This window comes from Tachypleus tridentatus, chromosome 9 (assembly GCF_004210375.1).
Source record: "Tachypleus tridentatus isolate NWPU-2018 chromosome 9, ASM421037v1, whole genome shotgun sequence".
Classification (NCBI taxonomy): domain Eukaryota; kingdom Metazoa; phylum Arthropoda; class Merostomata; order Xiphosura; family Limulidae; genus Tachypleus; species Tachypleus tridentatus.
In genome coordinates, this window is record NC_134833.1 from 127,278,618 (window position 1) to 127,301,245 (window position 22,628).

General features: G+C 34.5%; 1 protein-coding gene across 1 annotated transcript; it reads left to right on the plus strand.

The window, feature by feature from the left end:
• Positions 1-12,385: 12,385 nt before the first annotated feature.
• On the plus strand, positions 12,386-17,317 carry LOC143226326 (uncharacterized). Its single transcript, XM_076457144.1, has 4 exons — positions 12,386-12,477; positions 14,608-14,797; positions 16,497-16,735; positions 17,240-17,317. Exons 2-4 carry the CDS (start codon positions 14,716-14,718, stop codon positions 17,300-17,302), a joined length of 384 nt encoding a protein of 127 aa, XP_076313259.1. The 5' UTR covers positions 12,386-12,477; positions 14,608-14,715; the 3' UTR covers positions 17,303-17,317.
• The last annotated feature ends 5,311 nt before the right edge of the window (positions 17,318-22,628 follow it).

The window sequence follows — 22,628 nt, forward strand, 5'->3', positions numbered from 1 at the left end:
TCTGCGTTAGTCAGTGATGTCGAGAAAACCCACTTGTAGAGAAGAATATATATACATATAAACGGCTTGTTTGGGTTGAGAAAAAAATTTACTCCACTACGCAAAAAATCTTCTCAACCCAAACGAGCCCTTTTTACACATATTTTTATCTGCGCTAGTGGTTCCTAATTTAGCAGTGCAAGTCATCACCACCCACCACCAACTCTTGGGCTACTCTTTTATCAACGAACACTGGGATTGACCGTAACATTATATAGTCCCTACGGCTAAAAGGGCAAGTATGTTTGGTGTGACGGGGATTCGAACCTGCGGCCTTCAAATTATGAGTCAAACGCCTTGACCAGCTGGCTATACCGGGCCATTCAAACACTTTTGAAAGCCTTCTGGAAGTCTAGATGCACAACATGAACAAGATTATAATATCCAGATAGAGAAAAACTTTAACATACTATTAAGACATTAATATCCCTTTTTTAAAATCAATGTTTTCTAAGTAATCTATGAGATTATATTTCAAACAACAGAAGTCACGTTAATTGGTAAATAATTTGTGTCTTTCATATCTCTTGACCTACTTATTTTTAAAAGCAGATATTTCATTGACCATCATTCAAGAAGCCTAACTTTCCTGTGGTTAACGATTTCTAGAAGCTTACACTTGAAAATGCATTTTTTAACATTGGTCTTATGAATTACTTCTCAAAAACAAGGTTTATATTTATAATAGTATTTTCTTGACTTGTTTTTCGTTTTGACCGTAAATATAAAAAAAAGAAATTCAAATTTTCATATTCTTAAAATTCTACATTTCACACTTACAAACAGATTAAGTATTTCTGTTGAACCATTTAGAATTTGGTCTCCGGTCTGAATATAAAAATGTATAAATACAATATTTCTCCATAAAACTAAAATATATAATGAAAATTTCCAAAGCATAATTTACACTTATCCCTATTAAACTATTCTTCCAATTAGACTTAGTACTTTGCCTTTTGATAGATTATTTCTCCATGGCGCTAAAGCTCAGGATACTGGAAATACCATCAGGTACTTCGTAAATATACACTTTTATATCTACTTCATGTTGATATTATATATATTTGGTAAAACATATCAAATATGGAGCTATTGACTACTTTTTTCTAAGAGGTGAGAAGTGGCTGATCATTTGATCAAAAATGTTCAATGCCTTGCTTTCCAGAATTATAGTACTGAATCATTTCTGGCTTCAGGATGTCTTCGTTGGTACAATTTTTCTTCCAAGTACTCACGAAATTCAAAACATTCTTAGTGGCAAAGCATCATCTCATCCTTTTTTTCTCACCTTTTGGCTACAATTTTGTCATCAATTTACTCACGGTCAATATCTCGCCTTTATTAGCTTTGCCATTGTTACATCCTACCCCCTTTTTTGTGAAGTGCCCCTACAACATGCATTTGAATATCAAACAGGGTCTTGGTTATGGAGATAAATGTATAGAAATTGTCTGTAGCAGTCGTTCTTCCTTCATTTAAGTAGTTTTCTGCAAGCTCTAATACGAGTTAAGAAACATTTGTCTCTCTGTCAGTTGATCTGCCTTATTTTCTGGAATCCTCTTTTCCAGCATAAACATAGGTGTCGTACGTTTAATCACTTGAATTGCAGGACTTATATATTTTCAGACCATATCTGTGCACTTTTCATGGATCGTATTTTTGGACTTCAAGATGACAACGCCACAACACCTTCGTTTTATGAACAACTGATTATCGGCAAAGTGTGTGGAGTATAATAATAATAATTGAAAGTGCTTTCAACCCATGAGGCTGGGAACTAAAGTAATTTTTTTCTAAAATTTCTTGTTGCCCCAGTACAGGAAAATGTTTGGTATTTTACAACCCCATATATATGATATTTCTTTTAAAAATTATTAAGTTTTGCAGCATTCCTGTCTCTTCAATCATGTAACTGGCATTTTCGACGTACCTGCAAGGCATTCAGATTTTTTTGATCAACCAAGAGATTATAAATATCATCCATCACTATCAGGTTTAATATGTCAATTTGTTTTTGTTGCATTTGATTGCAAAATATTTATTTTTCTGTTGTTCTTCATATGCCAGTAAATTGGAAGACTTTTCAACGAGTTCCATATTTTTATGCCACTGGTACATCTTTATTGTCATCATTCGAACAACGATTTACGCTATGCATTGTATTATCTGTATGAGTGATGTCTAATGTAGTTGAGTCACTATCCTTCAACAATGACGGTTTATATTCATCGGAACATATAATGTTATAATGTGAGAGGGTTTCTGATAACTTTCTGATGATCTATAAAATTTCCTTGTTATCACATAAACAGTTTTACAAAGAAAGTATTCAGAAAACAAAAGAAGCCGCAGTTTAGGCTGTAGTAATTATAAATAGAATTAACTGACAAGTTAGAGTGTATCCCATTGGTGGGTCACTCAGAACACTTACAATGAATTTTTTTATTTAGTGTCACGAGACCCACAAGTTGAACACATAGTACAAGTTCTTTAGTGAGATAATATAGCCTAACATATTTATCCATGGCATTTACATGAAGCCGCATTAAGCGGAAATTCTCAGAGTGTATTTGGGACCACAATGTTGATGATCTATTACACATCAAGGCATTCGACGTATTACAGATTCTTTCACAACATTTAAAATAATACCCACTGGAGAACTTATAACAATATATGATAAAACATCTTCTGTGGTAGCTTCAATAACATGCTGACCTTAAAATAATATTCCATCATACCAGTGTTTGTTTGTTTGTTTGTTTGGGAATTTCGCACAAAGCTACTCGAGGGCTATCTGTGCTAGCCGTCCCTAATTTAGCAGTGTAAGACTAGAGGAAATGGCAGCTAGTCATCACCACAAACATTTTAAATCAACGCCAACTCATGGGCTACTTTTATTAAACAGAAGCAAGTAGATATGAGCTCTATGAAATAATTGTTGCACCAACGAATAGCGGGATTGACCGTCACATTATAACGCCCCCACGGCTGAAAGGGCGATCATTTCTTGGCGCGACGGGGATGCGAACCCGCGACCCTCAGATTACGAGTCGCTCGCCTTAACGTGCTTGGCCATGCCGGGCCTCTTTAACTAAGAAAGAAATTGCTACAAATTTATTCATCTACCATACTAAAATGATGCTAATATAAGTAAAACACCTGCACTAAAATAGTAGCAAATTAGCTAAATAAAGATATATATTCTACATTAGCTATGAAATCGTAAAATATGTAATTATTAAAATAGTTATATCACCACGAGACAACTGTGGTCCAAAGTTTAGCGTGTTGAACTACGAGCTGAGAGTCTATAGCTCACGTCTAATAATTATTAGCTACAAAGTGTGCACTTAATGCTTTGAGTTCGCTGGTGTATTGTAAGAGTAATGACTGAATACCATTATTTAGTCTGACAAAAGTGGCGGTCTGAAACCTGATGGGAGGTGGTATGGATGAGCTGTCTATCACTTCAAAATTAAATATGGCTGAGCAATTAACCTTCTTGTAGAAATGTAACAAATAGCCAGTTGTGTGGAAATGGGTTGGAACGACGTTTTATTAATTTTTTTAGCATACCACTGTCCCCCCACAATTTCGAACCAACTCAACCTTACAAATCTCTAGCTTCATGACGTTTTACCCACCCTTAGAAGAAAAAAGGATAAAGAATCATGAACCCTTTCATCCAGGTTAAAGGCAAGTAATCAACGTATAATGAAATAAAAGATTGCAAAAGAGAAAATAAAATCTGTATTTTTGTTAGTATTGATCACAAAGTTCCAAACAGCTTATGGTTAGAGCTCATACTTCTCACCTTTTACTTTTACCAGTGGCGGCGCCAGGGGGCTTGAGCCCCCCCCCCCAATATTGTTACCTACATATATTCATAAAATATGGAAAACACAATCGTCAATGTTGCTTAACAATTAACATCAAAGAGAAATATACCTGTAGAACTCAACGTCTTCATTAAGACGGAAGTATGTGTCATGCGTCCCATAGCAACGTACTGAATGCACTGAAACTCATGCGCTGTATTGCTGCTCCCTGTGTAATGCAATTCTATCTTGAGCTTTGACGAAGATTATACAACCACGTTGATTTCAAGTTACAACAGATCATCAGGGATTTTACTTGATAAACCAAAAGGTTTCATAGGTATTTACCCATTAATTTTATTTATCTTTTGTTGAAAAGTAAAACATAGCATGCATGTATAAGTGTATTGTGTGTAGGTCAAAACTATGAAGCATTTAGCTGGTGTTGTGTCCTCTGTGAGATCATTTTGCATAATGTATCAGTCATCCACAATTGTACTGACGATTGTGGCATACACTTAAAATTGTGACTTACAATCCAATTAATGTTATGCTTATGGTTAGATATTAACCTTACATGTTAACTGACCAAATAATATTTCTAAGTAATTCTAGAATGAATTTTGAAATTGTCATTGGGCTATTTAGAAGTGCCTAATTTAATGTAATGTAGTAGTTATATTATTGTAACAGGTGCTTGTCACACTTATGATAATAAGAACAATATCACAATCACAGTTTGGCCTGCATGAATAATGTGAACTTATGAAGAAACCAATCTTTCTGTGAAGGTCAACTGCAATTTAGACATTTTGGTTTGGTGCTACTATGACCATTCAATATCCAGGCCTCAGGTTTGCTTTGTTCGAGCGCGTGATTCCCGCCTCGAACGCTAGAGCCATACAAGGACACCTTCATGGATCTTCACAAAATTGTATGCATCGCTGTGACCCTGCCTATCACTTCAACTGCCTGTGAGAAGGGTTTCTCATGTCTGAAGCTTCTCAAGACATACTTGCGCAATAGCAGTGGTAACAACCGCACCAGCAACATTGCTGTCATGTGGGTAAACTCCAGGAGGACAAAACAACTCGATATTGATACTGTTATAGACACATTTGCTGCCAATCACCAGAACAGACGCATTGTTAGAAGTAATATTGAATATAAACACAACATGATGAAAGATAGTTAACCTGATAGTGACCTTAATTTTCCTCAGAGTGTATTAACTCCACATGGGATAATTCGTTACTGCTATGTAAACTATGTCTTTATGTTATATTTCTTTTGATTTGTAGCTTTACTCTTAATGGAATATTAAATGTTCAATCTAAGCTAATCTTGATTTTCTTTATTATTATGTATTACCTTGGGTAGAATTTGGGTGAGCTTCCTCTTTCACATATACGCATATTTTCATAAACAGATTATTTCTAATTTGTAATAATGAATTATTAATCAGAGTATGAGTTTCCAATGAAAACTGCATTGAAAACGCAGTTCAAAATAACACACCTTTCTGAAATGTACCTTGGTATTTACAATATTATAATTTACCATCTATACTTCATATTGATGGCATTTCGGGAAGCCCCCTCCACAGTTTACCTCAGCTCTCCCCCCCCCCCAACGAAAATATCCTGGCGCCGCTACTGCATTTTACACTTATTTTCTGTAGTTATTATATTGTTATCAACTGACTTGGAAACTTGACGAAACAAAATGAATAATACCGTCGGAATTTTTTTTACTACAGACCACGAAATTCCAAAGTAAATATCTTGAGAATTTCTACTTTAATATTTTCATGCTTATTTTTCTATGTTTGTTTTACTGTTAATGGTTGAAATAGAAACCTTTTGAAAATAAAGCAGTTAATGCCACCGACTGGCATTATACTATTCACGTGACACTCTACTTCGACATCGTCTATAGCAGGGGTCACCAAACTTTTTTCACAGGAGGCCAGATTACTTGGGGAATGAGAAGCGCGGGCCACATGATCATTATGTTCAATACTCATAAGTTAGAACGAAAGCTCTCTGTAAAAGACTTAACACTAAGTTTAGGATGTCACATTAGCCACGTGGGAGTAGCATGCAATACACAAATATATTAAAAAACAAACAGAAATACAACCAACATTTTTATTTACCAAAATGTTATCAAAGAAGGTGACATTAGCAAAATCATTTGTCACATCGCACATAGAGAGTACATGTCTTAATTTCACTAAGCTGCAAGAATGTTAGTGAGATTTATGAAATTGCCATTTGGCTTTCAAAATATCATCAGTGTTTGGTTTTGAATTGCTGCATCCAATCATTAGAATTGCTTTCAAATGTTCATCAGTCAACCTTGATCGATGTACCGACTTCACATACTTCATTTTTGAAAATGCTTGTTCACAGATATAAATTGTTCCGAACACTGATGCCATACCAGATGCAAACTGCTTCAGCTTTGGAAAATCATCTTCAGGTATGCAGCTGTAAAATTCAATAAGTTGCCCCTTTCTGTGTTTTGCTTTCAAGTCATTTCCTTGCAAATCGATTACCTCCAGCTGAAGTTCCACTGGCATGTCATCAATGACACAATCAAAAGGATTCTGAAAAGAGAATGTTACTTTCGATTCTGTCGAGATCCGAAAATATCTCTAAAAATGCTTATTTAAATCACCAATAATATTTTTATGAAACTCCAGGTTGACATCTTCTGTGATTTCACCATGAAACTCGTTGAAACACTGAAAATGAGAGAGGTTTCCTCCTTCCAACTGTGCGTCAAACAATGACAGCTTTCTCCGAAATCCTTTAATGATTCTATAGAGATCACAGACAAGGTTATTCTTCCCCATAATTTTCAAGTTCAATTCATTCATGTGGGATGTGATGTCAACCAAAAATGACAACTTTGACAACCAGGTTGGATCCGACAGAAGTGGATCGGCTCTATATTTATCAATAAGAAATATATCTATTTCTTTTCTCAGCTTATAAAAACGAGATAAGACTTTACCGCAGCTGAGCCACCTCACTGCCGTGTGATAAGGCAAGTCACAGAAATCCGAATCAATTTCTTCAAGAAACTCCTTGAACTGGCGATGATTAAGTGCATGACTCCGAATGAAGTTCACTGCAGAAATAACTGGTTTTAGTACGCAAGAAATATATGTCTTTTCCACAGAGTGCTTGCTGATGTATGATGCAGTGTATGAACAGAGCGCTTTGGAGTTGAAGATCTTCCAGCTGTTTCCTGATCAGCCCCACCAGACTCTTCTTTACTCCAGCCATGTTTTTTTTTCCATCAACTGTTATACCTCTAAGCTGATTCCACTGAAGGTTATAGTCTTGCAAAGTTTTATGCACTTCCATGAAAATGTCTTCTCCAGTTGTTCTTCCGTGCATGCTGCAAACTGATGCCAACTCTTCCGTGATCTGAAAGTCCAAATTAACTCCACGAATGAACACGAGAAGTTGTGACGTACTCGAGAGATCAATAGATTCATCGAGTGCCAGAGAATGCCATAGGAAGTTTCTAGCTTTTTGGCGTATCTGTAATGCGATGTTCTCTCCAAGTTCTTCTGCTCTCTTTACAACTGAAGTTGCTGAAAGGTTGATACTTTCAAAGAAATTGGCCTTTTCAGGACACAGCTCATTTTCTGCTTCCATCATACACTCTTTGATGAAGTTGCCGTCAGTAAAAGGTTTTCCTCGCTCTGCCATCCTATGCACTATTTTGTAACTTGTACAAGTGACAGACTCATTTTCAGCAAACATTCTCGTGAAGAGATTCTTTTAACATTCAAAAACACGTTTCGTGGATTCAAATTTCTCAGAACGGAACTTTCCTGAAAATTTCAAATATGTTGTTAGATGTTTTGTTTCGTTGTGACGCCAAAGACTGTATACGTTCAATGCATATCACACAAGTTGCTTTCTGGTTTTTTGTTTCCACAAAGAAGTACTTTTCTCCCTATTCTTCATTGAAAGCACGACACTCAGAGTCCACTTTTCTTCTTTTAAATTTGTTTATTTTGGAATTTCGCACAAAGCTACTCGAGGGCTATCTGTGCTAGCCGTCCCTAATTTAGCAGTGTAAGACTAGAGGGAAGGCAGCTAGTCATCACTACCCACCGCCAACTCTTGGGCTACTCTTTTACCAACGAATAGTGGGATTGACCGTCACATTATAACGCCCCCACGGCTGGGAGGGCGAGCATCTTTGGCGCGACTCGGGCGCGAACCCGCGACCCATAGATTACGAAGCGCACGCCTTAACACACTTGGCCATGCCCGTATATGTTTTACCCACCACAACAATAACACCTGAAAAGCACGAAGAAACTGCCGCCATAAGTCTCTCCACTGTTAGCAACAAAATTAGTGCAGTTTTAAAAAACATACTCATTTACTAAAAATGCGTGAATATCTGTGGTGTTGTAATATGATGACTGAGTGAATATTATAGTATAATATATAAGATTATTCTTAAATTTCTTTATTTTTATACAAAAAACTATGCCAGGACTCTTATTCACCTAATAATATTGTTACTTACAGGTAAATAGTCTACAAACATACAAAAAAAAGACAATATAACAGAGCTTGTTCGAGCAGCATGGACACGGACGAAATGTAGCAAACACTGAACGAGTTCAGAGCTTTTTAATGCGTCCGAGACGGCGTCTGACGACACTAAGCTACTTGTTGTATCCTACTAGCGGCCCAGCATGCAGCTTACCGCAGAAAACACTTTAGTTTGTAGTTAATGACGTAAAAATTGGTAAGTGCCATGTATGACACGGCATGCAGTGAAGAGTTAAAACATTGATTCATTTGAGGCCACTGCAAAAATGATACTTTTGCTCTATTTTTCGATACTGAGTTTTATTGTTCGCTAACCAAAAATAAATAAGGAAAACAAAGAATTTTTGTATGCAACGCCACATATTCAATAAAGTTGGTGGGCCATAGTTTGTCGACACTTAGTCTAAAGCACTACAAAAAAGTAAGAGAGAATATTTATGATATGGCTCTATGCAAAGTATAATCCAATCCAATAGACTTGTTAGGTATTTGAATGTTATTTATCTTACCGATGTGATTAATATTTAGCGGTATAGATGTAAAAATGTGAAAGAGCTTCTGAACATTTTGGTTATATTTCATCATACTTACATTGGCCTAGCGCGTTAAGGCGTGCGCTTCGTAGTTTGACGGTTGCGGGTTCGCGCCCGAGTCGCGCCAAACATGCTCGCCCTCCCAGCCGTGGGGGCGTTATAATATGACGGTCAATCCCACTATTGTACCTATTCGTTGGTACAAAAGTAGCCTAAGAGTTGGCGGTGGGTGGTGATGACTAGCTGCCTTCTCTCTAGTCTTACACTGCTAAATTAGGGACGGTTAGCACAAATAGTCCTCGAGTAGCGTTGTGCGAAATTCCAAAAAACAAACAAACAAACCATACTTACACAGTAAACAATAAATGCTTAGTTTCCAGTAATAGTTTCCAGTGTTTTGTTTGGTTTCGATACCCGTGGTGGGTAGAGCACCGATAGCCCATTGTGTAGCCTTGTGCTTAATTTCAAACAAACAATTGTTTTAGTTTATTGGAATAAAGTTTTGTTTGTTTGTTTTTGAATTTTGCGCAAAGCTACACAAAGACTATCTGCGCTAGTCGTCCCTATTTTAGTAGTGTAAGACTAGAAGGTGGGCAGATAGTCATCACCATCCACCGCCAACTCTTGGGCTACTCTTTTGCCAACGAATAGTGGGATTGACCACTACTTTATAACGCCCCCATGGCTGAAAGGGCGAGCATGTTTAGTGCGACGCGGGCGCGAACCCGCGACCCTCGGATTACGAGTCGCACGCCTAACCCACCTGGCCATGTCGGGCCTAAATACGGGTCGTTTCGGTTTAACTAGTATTTTTAGTTTAGTCTCCTTGTAAAGCTATTTACAAACTTTTTATCTATAAAAAAAGCGTATGGCCTTAAAAATGACTGAAAATGTAAACAAACATATTTGTAATCATTTTTACTAAAAAAAAACTAACAGAAGAAATGGAAGAAAATGCAAGTAGTGCAAATGATTGCATGAGTGGTATTAAATCAGTAGAAGTAGTTCCACAAGCTACTTCTAGTGATACATCAAATTTCAGTGAAATGACATTGACAAGACTACATACAACAGAATGCGAAAATGATGAATCGAAGTCTGCTTGGCCTACAGTTTGGACTGCTGAAACATGGGAAAATAAGAAAAAGGTTCACTTGTAACTTGTGAGTGATTCCGGAAAATTTGGATGTGCGACTTGCTATAGTGTGACAGACCTAGGCCCATTTAAATCACAGGGTATTAGTTTGTTCAAAGAATTGACTTCAGCTTTAGTTTCTTTGAACTGCAGCACACGATCAGCAACTAATAATCTTGAAAAAATTCCACTTCACACGAAGACGCAGTCACACGACAATACTGTAAAAATTCTTCAAAATGCAAGGGAAAAATAACTTCAAACTATTATGAATCATTTAGATTAATCAACAGTATAGATTACTTGAAAAATATTTAGAACTCCATATTATACAGCTAAAAATGATAAACCATACTCTGACTATTTTGATCTGTTGCGGTTTCAATAATCAAATGGCACAGAAATTCCACAGGGTTTGCTTTCACGATTTAGTGCTACTAATATAATTGATCATGCTCCACAAAAAATGAGATCAAAAGTCTTCAAACGCATTCTCAAAATAAAAGAGAAAATAGTTATTCTGATAGATGAATTCATCACTCATAGCAGTAAAACTACATTGATAGTCTATTTAAAATGTAAAACAGACATGTCAAATAACCCACATTTTATTTTATTTTTATCATTTTAGAATTTGGTAGAATTACCTGATTAAATGTCGAAAACAATAAAAGAAAACTTATATACTTGTCTCGGTGTGCATGAGTTTGGTCACGAATATCTTCAAAACAATCTTATTGCTTTAACCAGTGTAATGCTGTGGAAAACGTTTGGTATGGCTCAATGGATGTTGCAGAAGTACGTTTATATTAGAGTACGGCGTTGCTTAAATCATCGTTTGAAATTATCAATTAGAAATACAATTTCCAAAGTACATTATATTAATAATCTTCTTTCATTTCTGGATAAATTACCTCTTTATACAGTAACTCTTCTTCTAAGAACCAAAAAGAAATTCAACACTGTACAGCAAATCTTTAAGAAGAAGTGAAGAAGAATATTAGACTTGTGTTGGGAACAAGATGGGTAACGAATTCGTTCAAAACTGTTTCAGCTGTTTGGAAAGGTTATACATCTCTTTGTTATCATTTCAAATTTGTAAGTAGTGGTATTGATAAAGAGCGATCAAAATTTGACCAACAGCTTTCAGAGAGCTTTGTAAACGTATTTCACAGAAATTCGGTTTTAGCGTTATAGCCTGTAGGTTTACTGATCAGCCACTAGGGGGAGCAAAACTGGAAACTAATAAGTAGCCTTCGAATTTAATTTTGACGTTGTGAATAATGCATCACTTCGAATGGTTGTTCGCTGGTGGAACAGTGATAATTTTACGAACTTACAACTCTAAAAGTCCGTGGTTTGATTCCTCGAGGTAGACACAGCAGAAAGAGGCCCGGCATAGTCAGGTGGTTAGGGGCATCGACTTGTAATCTGAGGGTCGCGGCTTCGAATCTCCGTCACACCTTTTAATCCTGAGATGATTATAAAGTAACGATCAATCCCACTATTTTTTGCTAAAAGAGTAGTCCAACAGTTGGCGGTGGGCGATAATGATTAGCTGCCTTTCCCTATTCTTACACTGTTAAATTAGGGACGACAGCTTAGTTAGCTCTTGTGTAGCTTTGCGCAAATATTTAAAACAAACAAACATAGCAGAAAACCCAATGTGGCTTTGCCTTAAAACAACCAGTTAGGTTTGAGCCCCCTTCCCCCGGGACAGTGATGTGTCTTCGGAATCACACCGCTAGAAACTGGGTTTTGCTTAATTTCAAACAAACAAACAAAATACTTTTGATAATACAAAAAAAAAGTGGTTTGTTTGTTTTTGAATTTTGCGCAAAGCTACACGAGGGATCTCTGCGCTAACTGTCCCTAATTTAGGAGTGTGAGACTAGAGGGAGGGCAACTGGTCATCACCACCCACCGTCAACTCTTGGGATACTCTTTTGCTAACGAATAGTGGGATTGACTGTACATTATAACGCCCCCACGGTTGAAAGGGCGAGCATGTTTGGGGCAACAAGGATTCGAACCCTCGACCCTCAGATTACGAGTCGAACGCTCTTACCCACCTGACCATGACGGGCCTAAAAAAAAAAAAAAGTGGAAGAAGACATTTATTTATTATATACTATTTGCAGTCTTCTAAAAGACAAAAAATGACTTCGTTTCACTGGAAAAATAAAATAACCAGACTTCAAATTGTTTATTCAATTGGAGATAAAATACCTCCTATTATAACAAAAATTAACAGTATTAGTAATCAGTCTACCTGCAGTATATAGTCATTTTACGTGTTTAGGTGGCACAGTAGAATGTAGTGGATTAAGTAATTGCAATATTTTATTTATGCACCTGTGAGTATGTTTTTTTTTTTTATTCACATGCTTTGACAAAATGAGTATGCACATTATTATTTAATTCCTTCTTACATGTATTTTATAAAGCTGCTATATTGTTGATAATATTCTATTAAACCAATAACAAGATTCGCCTTTTTCTTTTGAGTTAGGCTTAAAAGTACAAATTTAGGCCTTAGAATCCCACATAATACATTTCTGCTTTCTAATCCGACCAGAAATAGGAATATAAAATAGAAATATAGCAACAGAATTTCTAGTTCTACTAAGACAACTACTAGTAGTACAGTTACTTGTACTACTATTGTTTCTAATGTTCGTAGAGTAGTATTACTGAAATAGTACTTCGTCAAAGATTAAATTTTAGACAAATTAGTATTTAGAGACTAAGTAACTTAAGGCTTAAGTTAAAATTTCAATTTAAAGGAAATATTTAATAAACTCTAAAATTTGAATAAATCGTTCGAAATTTCAAGTCAACTTAGAGTCGGAAGTAATCTTCGTAGACAGTAATAATTATTATTACTACTATTCAAAGTGTTATTTTTTTTCAAAGCACTATTATTAAACAGTGAGAACTTGTATTATCATAACATTTAACACAAACATACATATGGTCTAAGAAATGGCTTAAAATTTACCATTTGATAATTTTGCTTATATGAAAATTCATATTTTTATTTCTAACTGTCAGTGTTGGCAAATTACATGCATTACGCATGTATATGTAAACTGTTATTGTTACATCAGTACCTGACTTGATCATTATACAGGTTTAATTTTGTAATGAAAACATTGGACTGAAGGTGACTAAGATTTATGTGTAATATTATGCATGGAAAAGGAGAAAATCTTTTATTTTTTTTAATTTTGCAAGTGATAAGAATATATAATAAAATTAATATTTTGATGTTTTCTGCTTCTGTACAACTTGGGTACATATACAAGCATAATATAGTTTTAAAGAATTAAAATTTCAGATATTAAAAAGTCATAGGATCTGCTGAGGTCATTTCTTCACTTAATATCAAAATGACTGTAAGTCATTAAAAAACTTGATCTTCCTGGTTTTTCAAATGTATTGGAAATCAAGTATTGCTTATTGATGTAGCATGTGAAGGTTAGCAATTCATTAATAAATTCTACCAACATAATTTCCTCTTTTTAATCTCTAATGTAACCATTAATTATCCTTATGTAAATTAGCTTTTGTGTATTTCCTAAATATTGCAATTGTGATAAAACTTATATTGTATTTTTTTTAAGAATTGTATTGATAAAATAATACATAGCTGCAAATTAATTTGATATGCATGTGTAACTCCTGTTTATAGATAAGTTGTAATATGTTTTAGATACTACAGTATAGGTGTTTTAATTTATAAATTGTGTTAACGTAATTTATAGTTCATAATGTAAGAATGGGCTGTTATAATAAACGTTTTTGTAACTAGTTGATATGAATTATGGATTGTGATTGTAAAAATAAAAATAAACAGCCCTTAGAAACTTAAACCAGTCAACAACATGCACATCAACAAAAAAACTAACATTAAAACAAAATAAATGTTAGAAATGTATATTCACATACACACACACCTACTGATGATAACAGTTAAAACCTTTTTATCTTCAAAAACTGAAGGCTAAGACTAATTATTTTAACTAAAAGTAAACTATTTTTCAGGAAAATAAATTGTACATCTTAACATGTTTGTTGATTCAAGAGCCTGTGTATAAATATTTCTGTCCTTATGACAACATTTCTTAGAGGTAAAATTTTTGAATTAGTTACTGTTTTGTTTTTAAAAGTGGTATGAAACTTGGATATGATTTTTGTATACCATATTTACATTTTGCTTGTAGATAGTTGTTAAATGCCTTTAGAAGTACTGCATTGAAAGTACAAATTGGACCCAATTAAACAAAAAATTCTATACCATAAAATATCAAAGGTTACTAAAACCTGTTAGCTTTGAAATATTGTTATTACAGTTGTATGTACCTTTGAGGAAAAGCATTTAGTATTTATGCTTTTAAGTTGATAATGTATGTAAGTTTTATCCCTGATTTTCCTTTTACATAACTTATTAGAGATCTGATTTATTCCTTTTTCTTTTTTGACAGATTAGATGTACCAGATTATGCTGTAATGTATTTATCCTGACTGACACTTTGTGAATATTTACTGCCAACAGAAGTCTTCCAGAAAAAAAACAACAAAAACATTCCATTATGTCTGAGGGCTTGAACACACAAATAGATGCTAGTACAGTATTGGCTAAAGCCTTGGAACAAATGGATGACATCATTGCAGGTAATTAAGCAGTACTGTGATTTGTTCTGAATGGTAACAATGTGTTCAATATTATATGATATACCTGTTATCACTAAATATAGCTATGTTTAATGTCTTGGGGGTTGTTTTTTTATTGTAAAGACACTGCATATTTCATTGCATTATTTATTTAGAAGGAACACTAGTAACAACAGTCTTGTTATTAGTGCTACAAGAAGTAAAGCTTTTTATTATATAAAATATTTAATGACATTGATATTCACTTTATTGAAATTTACTCAATAACATATGTATTAATGCAATTTTTAAATTGGATGAGAACACCCTTTTGAATGTTATATCCTTTAAGAGAAATAATCTTCACTATAAAAGATAAATTACAAAAAATAAATGTAGGTTTCTTTGTCATGAGGAAAAAGGTTAAAAAGTACCTTGGAAATTGTTTTAGGGGTAATACACTTAGGATGGTAAATGTGTTTCTTAGGATTAGTGGAATTTCTAAGAGTTTTTTTTCAGACCTTTGTTCTTATTTAGAGATACTGGAATGAAGTTTCATGGTAAAACTGATACTTAGAAGAATATTGTTTTAACTGAAAAAAATATGCATCCTAATGGGTTTAAAAACTGATTAGAAATGCTTAACAATTTCTATTGATGTGTGTGAGAATACACACAAATTGTTATTACTTGAATACATATTAAATACAAAATTTTAGTACATGTAATTTTTTTTCAATTATTATTTAACAGTTTTATGGATTAATGGGATCTTGGTGTTTTGGTTGATCAGTTTCTTAAGTTATCAAGGTGATATGTTGTTGCTAGTGACAGGAATAATAATATTTTAGTTTGTAATTTCATTGTTTCAACTAATTGGGTCTCATTTAGAGTATTGTGTTCTGTCAGTCTTTGCTATTTTATCTTAAGAAGGAGATTATTAAAAAGGTGTAAAGGGAAGGGGCAACTAGGATGATGCCTGGGATGGAAAGGTTGTTGTAAGAGGACAGGTTATGATTTCTGAAAATGTTTTTTGTGAAAAAAAAAGGAGTTAAAGGGAATTTTATTGAAATGCTGAATATTGTTAAAGGAACTTAATAGTACTGATCATTATTTTTTCATTACTTAATGGTGAGAGTTGTAGGAGAAGGGGATACAAATTTTGGTAGCCAAAAATTATTTTCAGCTAATACAGTTCAACATTTCTTACAGGGTTTTTGATCTTTAAAATGGGTTGCTTTCAACTGTGGATATAGTAAATGGAAGGGAATTTAATGGACGTCTTGATAAATATTTAATTAATGAGGACTGGGTTTAAGATTTATCATTTTTCTTTCTTTTAATTTAATGGATGAGAGAGTTTTGAAGAACCAATATGCTTTTTGTTGTACTTTGTTGTTATGCTTGATTTTAATAAATACCAACTACTTAGACTTGAATTTAACAGTTTTATTAGGTTTAAAAAGCTTCAGTACCACATTAGTTTCATTGATTTACACCACAAAAATGTATAACTTGTAAGTTGTTATCTAAAGCTGTGGAATCAAAAATCAGATGTCTTTTTAAACTTGTTTTAAACATTTGCATAAAAATGTTGTTCCAGAAAATTTATAACAATGCATTTCATTATTCAGAAATGTGGATATAAGTAAAAAGTGTTCATTTTTTAATGTAAATGTTTCACTTAAAATATGAAAACCTTATGTATGCAACATTTTAGGTAGGACATATGACTGCAGTTTTGGAGTCAACGGTAACCATTCCACTGAAGAAGTAAGCTGTCAGCAAAAGGTAACAGGTGATCTTAGTATAACAGATTTACTTCTTCAGTTAAAAACTGCTATAGAACAGAATGTAGATATTGACAACAATGAAAATAATTGCCTTGAAGATGTTGATGCAGAAACAAAAATATTCATCATTGAATGGCTCCAACAAGCAACCAAGGATTACAGTAAGGTACTGTAACATATATATACATTTGAAATAAAATTGTGATGAGTAAATGTGTCATTGAGCTGCTCTTGCTTACTTACAATATTTTTCTGTTATTAACCCAAGATTTTGTATAGTAACTCCTTTGTTTTGCTTTAAGAATAATTAAAATATTAATACCAGTATTTAAAGTTTTTTCTCAAGTAAAGGTTTGTGGATGGACAGACAGGTACCTTGTTGCCTTTAGGTTCTATTTAATGTTATTTTAAAACTTCTAATTGAATAGTATAACCTTGGACTACTTCAGTAATATATTTTTGACACAAGAAATTAAGAAAAATAATTAGAAAAACTTACAAAAATTCAACACAAAGCTCTGTTTGATAAAACAACACTTACAGACTGACATATTACAATTTGTGACAATTCTAACTAGATTTCAAGGAGTATGTAATCTATTCTCTTTGTCCTCAAGCATCTGACAAATCAACCTTCAGTTTCTCTTTTCTTTTATACTTTTATTTGCAGAATAGAATTCAGTGTGGGAAAATTATTGGCAAAATATCTGATCAATATATCTATGTACAGTGACACAATCCTATAGTGATAGCTCACAGGTCAAGGCCATGTCATCAAGTTTGTTTACCTACATTCACAATTTTTTTGAATTACTATTTTATGAATTTATGTCAATAAGTTTGGAATCAAATTGTAGATTATAATTCAAACTTTATATATGACTTATTTTCTTAATTTAAAAGTAAATATTAAAAGAACACTCGTAAATATAGGTTTTAGTGAGTTGTGATATGTTGAATGACATGCTGCTTAAAATTAGATGTTTGTGATGTCAAAATACTAAATATATAGTTTTTTACAAATTAGGGACTTGTATTACCTATATTGATAAGCTAGAATATAAAATAAGAACCTCGCATCTTTTTTATTTTGCTGAGGTATTGCTTCTGTACTGAATTAAACACGGTGACTCCTTTCACCTCTTTCCATTTTTAGGAACATTCCTTTATATACACTTCATTATATGACCTGTGAATAAGCAATCAACAGCTTATAAAGACCTCATAGTGGTTTTCTCAGCCATTTTAATCCTTGAAAAGTCCACAAACATTTTGAAAATTCAAATTGGAAATGCTTATGATAACAGACAAACCTGTATCCAGTGTCACTGTTTTTGTCTGGATCTGCACTGTCCGTTGTGAATGAATCAGTTTAAATGCCTATGTATATTTTGCAGTTTTGTCCTCTTTCATCATCAGATTCAGAGTTACAAGGCTATCTATGTTATCCTTCTCAAATGACTCTGGATTAGGTTCTTGTAAAATATTTGGACTTTTGCTCAGATTAAAGCATTTGCAAAACCCTACCATTTTGTAGCTACAAAAGTAACTAAAAAGAACCATTGAAGAAATCTCAGGTCAAGTGACTTGCAACTTTAGTGAAATTTTTTTATGTCATTCACAGGAAGGCAGAAAGGAATTTTAAGATGGTATACATGGTCATTATAAAGAAAGTTTGGAAATTCAGCATATCTTGCAAAGTTTGGCATATTAAGGTGAAATTGCATAAGTGTTAAAGGTAATGCCACAGTTTTCAAATGTTAACAGGGGTGCCATGGTGACCTGATGTCAGATCATTAATAGCAGTTGTTTCAAATATGCTCCTCTAGCATCAAGAATGCACTGCATTTGTGTGATACTGGTCATTATTGCAACAATGCACATCTTCTCTTTATGCTGGTCACTTCTCAAATAGTTGTATCCTTGGGTTTGAAAATGCTTGAGGCATCCTAGAGTACACGTGATTGCAGATACCACCCACACCTAGAGAATGGTTAGTATTAGTTCTGTTGAACAAGATGGCATTCACAAGGATAGTTACATGAATTAATTCTGTCCTTAAAGAGCTCCTCCGAGATATGTTTCACTTGATTAACAGTATGTGGAAAGATGCATTCATGCATGAAAACTACAATGTGTATCTTCTTTTGTTTATGCACCATGGGAATCACATTGGCTGTGAACATTACATGGTACTTTGCAATATTGAATGTGTAGGTTTGAAGTCCATGTGCTTATGGTTCTTCAATAAAATATGCTACAATAATAGTCAGCTGTGAAAATACATCATGGAAGTGTATGGGAAATGTTACATTCAAAATAATGTACTTGTGCATATTAGCACTTCCATAAAAGATGATGTGCTTCATCACTATAGAATATGATATAGGCAGGTCACTGGCCATCGATTTTCACTCTTGTCAATAGCTGCAACACTGTGTGTGAAATCTGTCTTCTTCAGTGCTTGAACATATTTGTAAAGAAATATTCACAAAATTGACTAAAGAGCCTTATGAATGATTGAATAAGTAAATCCAGACACATGGTAACATAACTTATTGCTGGTTTGTTCTGCTGCAACATGGTTGACCTGAGCATTAGTTTATTGGATGTCAGTAGTCTGCTTGCATATGACTTATCTTAAGTACAACTTTTCTTCTTAGACTTTTTATGAATTTCACATAGTTGCAGGCCTATGGTATTCCCTGAGAGCTGTCTTGGCATTCCATCCTTTTGTGTAATCATATTTTACTATTTCACCTTTCTGCACACCTATAAATTTCATGTTAGTGGAATGAGCTTATAAATATTTATTTATTCTCATGAGAATTATGCAAGAGAAACCACAGTGTTACTACGCATTTGATAACTGTTGCATTTTTATATTTGTGATATCCTTAATACTCTTCTGTGCAATTTCATTTCCCTCTGTAATACCATTTGTGAGATATGATGTGCTGAAATGCAAAACTTTCTTTATAATCATTCTTTACATTAGTTTTGTAAAGATGACACTGGTCATGTGGTATAGGAATTTAAGTTGTGTGTATTAAAGATGATGGTACTATGTTGATTAATAGAATTTCTGGATGGTAATAAGTAACACTGTTAAAGAAGACACTGGTCAGTTTGTTCAAAATTTCTTGGTTGTATAAATAACTGTGTTAAAGATGACAGTAATCAGATAATAGTAAAGTTTATGATATGGTACTTTCCTTTGATCACAATATTAGTTATTCCTGTCCATTGCTGCTCTCTATATGCACATTTTTTTTATTTACATGTGCCACAAGTCTTCTGTTCCACCCTCTTGGAATCGGATAATTCCAATATGTCTCTCATGTAACTCATCGTGTCACTTCTCAACTAGTGTGACATACTCATGTGATGCATGTGACTCCCTCCATATGCTTCCATTAAACTATGACTTCTTGTTTGGCAGCATGTTTGCTTGGACATGTTCCATTTTGTTTGTTTAAAGTTTCACATTTGTCTTTAGTGTACTCGCAAAGTATTCTTCATTTATTTTCACTTCTAGTTTCTGTTAAGACTATTTCTTAACTTCATTTTAAACTGAGCTAATTACAGTTGCATTGTTATTTATACTTTTGATTATTAGTTGACTTTTCTCATTATGAATTCCAAAATTCACATTATCACTTTTGGGGTCATAGCTGTAACTAGCTTTATGTCTCAAGCCTCAGGTTTAGACAGCCTGGGCAAGGAATTTATCTCTGTTTAATTGCTAGTAGATTGAATGTTACATAGATAAACCTCAGTCTCTGGACCTTGCCCCACATTCTCCTCAACATGCTGAGCCTGTTTAAGGGGACAAAGACTTGGATTGCCTATTTCCACCTCCTGATTTTGCTCTACATTTCCATGCCCTGCATGAGGAGCCATTTGAGCTTAACATGGTCTTTTGAGATTTCTTTTCTCAGGTATGTGATGTTTTGTTCCTTTCCTCTATTTCCTAGGAACCATGTCCTTCCTTATTACATGACTGGTTTTTCCCTCCTGGATATTCTGGTACATGCTGACCAATTTGCCTGACAGTTAATTGATGGGATTAGCATGCCTCACTCCCCACAGCTTTGGATCAGTTTGCTCTTGTATATTATTGTGCAGACTGTCCTTTTCTGGACCAACAATTATTAGGTTCCATTTTGCATTTCTTTCCAGTTAAGTCCCATCCCCAGACACCCCACTATTTCAGACTAGAATTTTAATGAGATATTCCATTTCCACACTCTACCCCCATTTGAACCACTTTCCTTGTGTTCCATGTTTTGCTTTGCCCTTAAAAGTTATTCACTTCTCTTCTTAGCCTGTAGATGATGAAGGTCTTATTTTTTGGCCATGACATTTTATGTACACTCTACAACCCTCCTTATCTTCTCCTTTATCTAGACCATTCCTTCCTCCTGAAAACTTCAGCAGCTAGGGTAGCTTCTCCTTTTCTTATGTCTCCCTTTTTTATGTTTCACATGTTAACCTTTCTTCTAATTTGGATAGACTTCTATGTCCAAACCATACTCTTCATTGTTATATTGCATGCATAGCTGTTTTCCATGGTACGTGTTTCGAACTCTTTATCCCTCAACAGTCTTCCTTTGTTCTTGATCTTTCTCATTCTACCCTCACCAGTTGGATTGGACTTTTGATTTGATTAGCTTATTCTTCATTGTCTTCTTCCTCCCAGAATTGGTTCTTGGTGTCTTCTCATCAGATTTGACACCCCATCCTGGGCTTCCACTAGAAAAATAACTCTTAGCCACTGTGGCTAAACAAAGTAATTTTCTTTTAGCCACAGTGACAGTTGTTTAGCCACAATTTTAGGTTGCCAAAAACTGTGTGGTGCATGACTTTTAATATGCATCAATTCCATCCAGTAAAAAATAGTTGTAATTATGGGAAAATCTACAAGACATTAAGTTATGTACTATTTTTTATTCCTCAGCAATCTTCCTCGCCAAAAAAACAAAACAACAAAATAAACATGATAAAGAGGAAAATAAAGAGATACATTTTTCAAAATAACACAGAAATAAAAAAAAAATGACTTGAAGCTAGAATACAGTAGCATGACTAGTAAGTAGATAAATCCAATGGCAGCTCTTCAGCCAAATCATTCTTCAACAGGGAATGGTACCCATGTCTGTCTTTGTGAGTGACCCAGTATCTGAATGCAGAGTCGAAGTTAAAATGATCTAAAGGTTTGGACTCCATGGATGAGTTCAGTAACATTTCTGTCTTGGCCACTGACAGACTGCTCCTGGCATCTGTTTTGATGCTGTTGTACTTGCTAATTCCCCGCTCACAGTCAACAGATGTAACTGGAATTATTAATCCAATTGCTGCAAGCTGAGACAGATTTAGAAAAGTTTGACGGGTCTGGTGTATGTATTCCGTGTAGAAGCTTTTCATGTTTCAGTTTTTGTGAGCATTTTGTTCCATTATGTTCCTTATTAGCAGCCATTCAGTCAGTGCCATTGACGAAAGGAGAAACGTGCTGGATGAGTTTCTTCAGATCATCCTCATCAGATACTGCTCTGCTGTGACATGGGCTGAATATTGAAAAAATTGACATGATGTTAGTGTCTGGGAATGCTACTTGTAGTCTTGTGACCACCTATTCAGCAAATGACTCAGCAGCTGATCTGTACTTTTCACGTTGTTTATCAATATCTTTGATGTCATGGCCTCTGTAACAAGTGTAACCACTGGCATCAGGAGCTTGTGGGAGTTCCTTCAGTGCAGTCTGTGTGTAAGGACCAAGGATGTGTACCAGCGAATGAATTGACAGAATTGACCCATCAATAATTGCTTTAGCCTGATCATAAGATAAATCAGCTCTCTGTAGAGATCTTGACAAAAGTCCAAAAATGCCAACAGCATCAGCCAAGAAATGTGTCATCATGAAAAGCTGTAACATGACATTTGCTGGACTAGACCATGTAGCAATGCTTGGCCTGGAGTACCACGTTCTGTTGCTACGACCTGCAGGCATCTTATCACAGATGCAATACAGTTGACTAACGCTTGGACGGAATCATTAA

Bases quoted from the DNA above. Each gene is read 5' to 3' on its own strand.
- LOC143226326 (XM_076457144.1), top strand. From the start codon at position 14,716: ATGTCTGAGGGCTTGAACACACAAATAGATGCTAGTACAGTATTGGCT. The intron at 14,798-16,496 runs GTAATTAAGCAG...GCAACATTTTAG, and splicing joins AATGGATGACATCATTGCAG to GTAGGACATATGACTGCAGT. The intron at 16,736-17,239 runs GTACTGTAACAT...TTTTATTTGCAG, and splicing joins CAACCAAGGATTACAGTAAG to AATAGAATTCAGTGTGGGAA.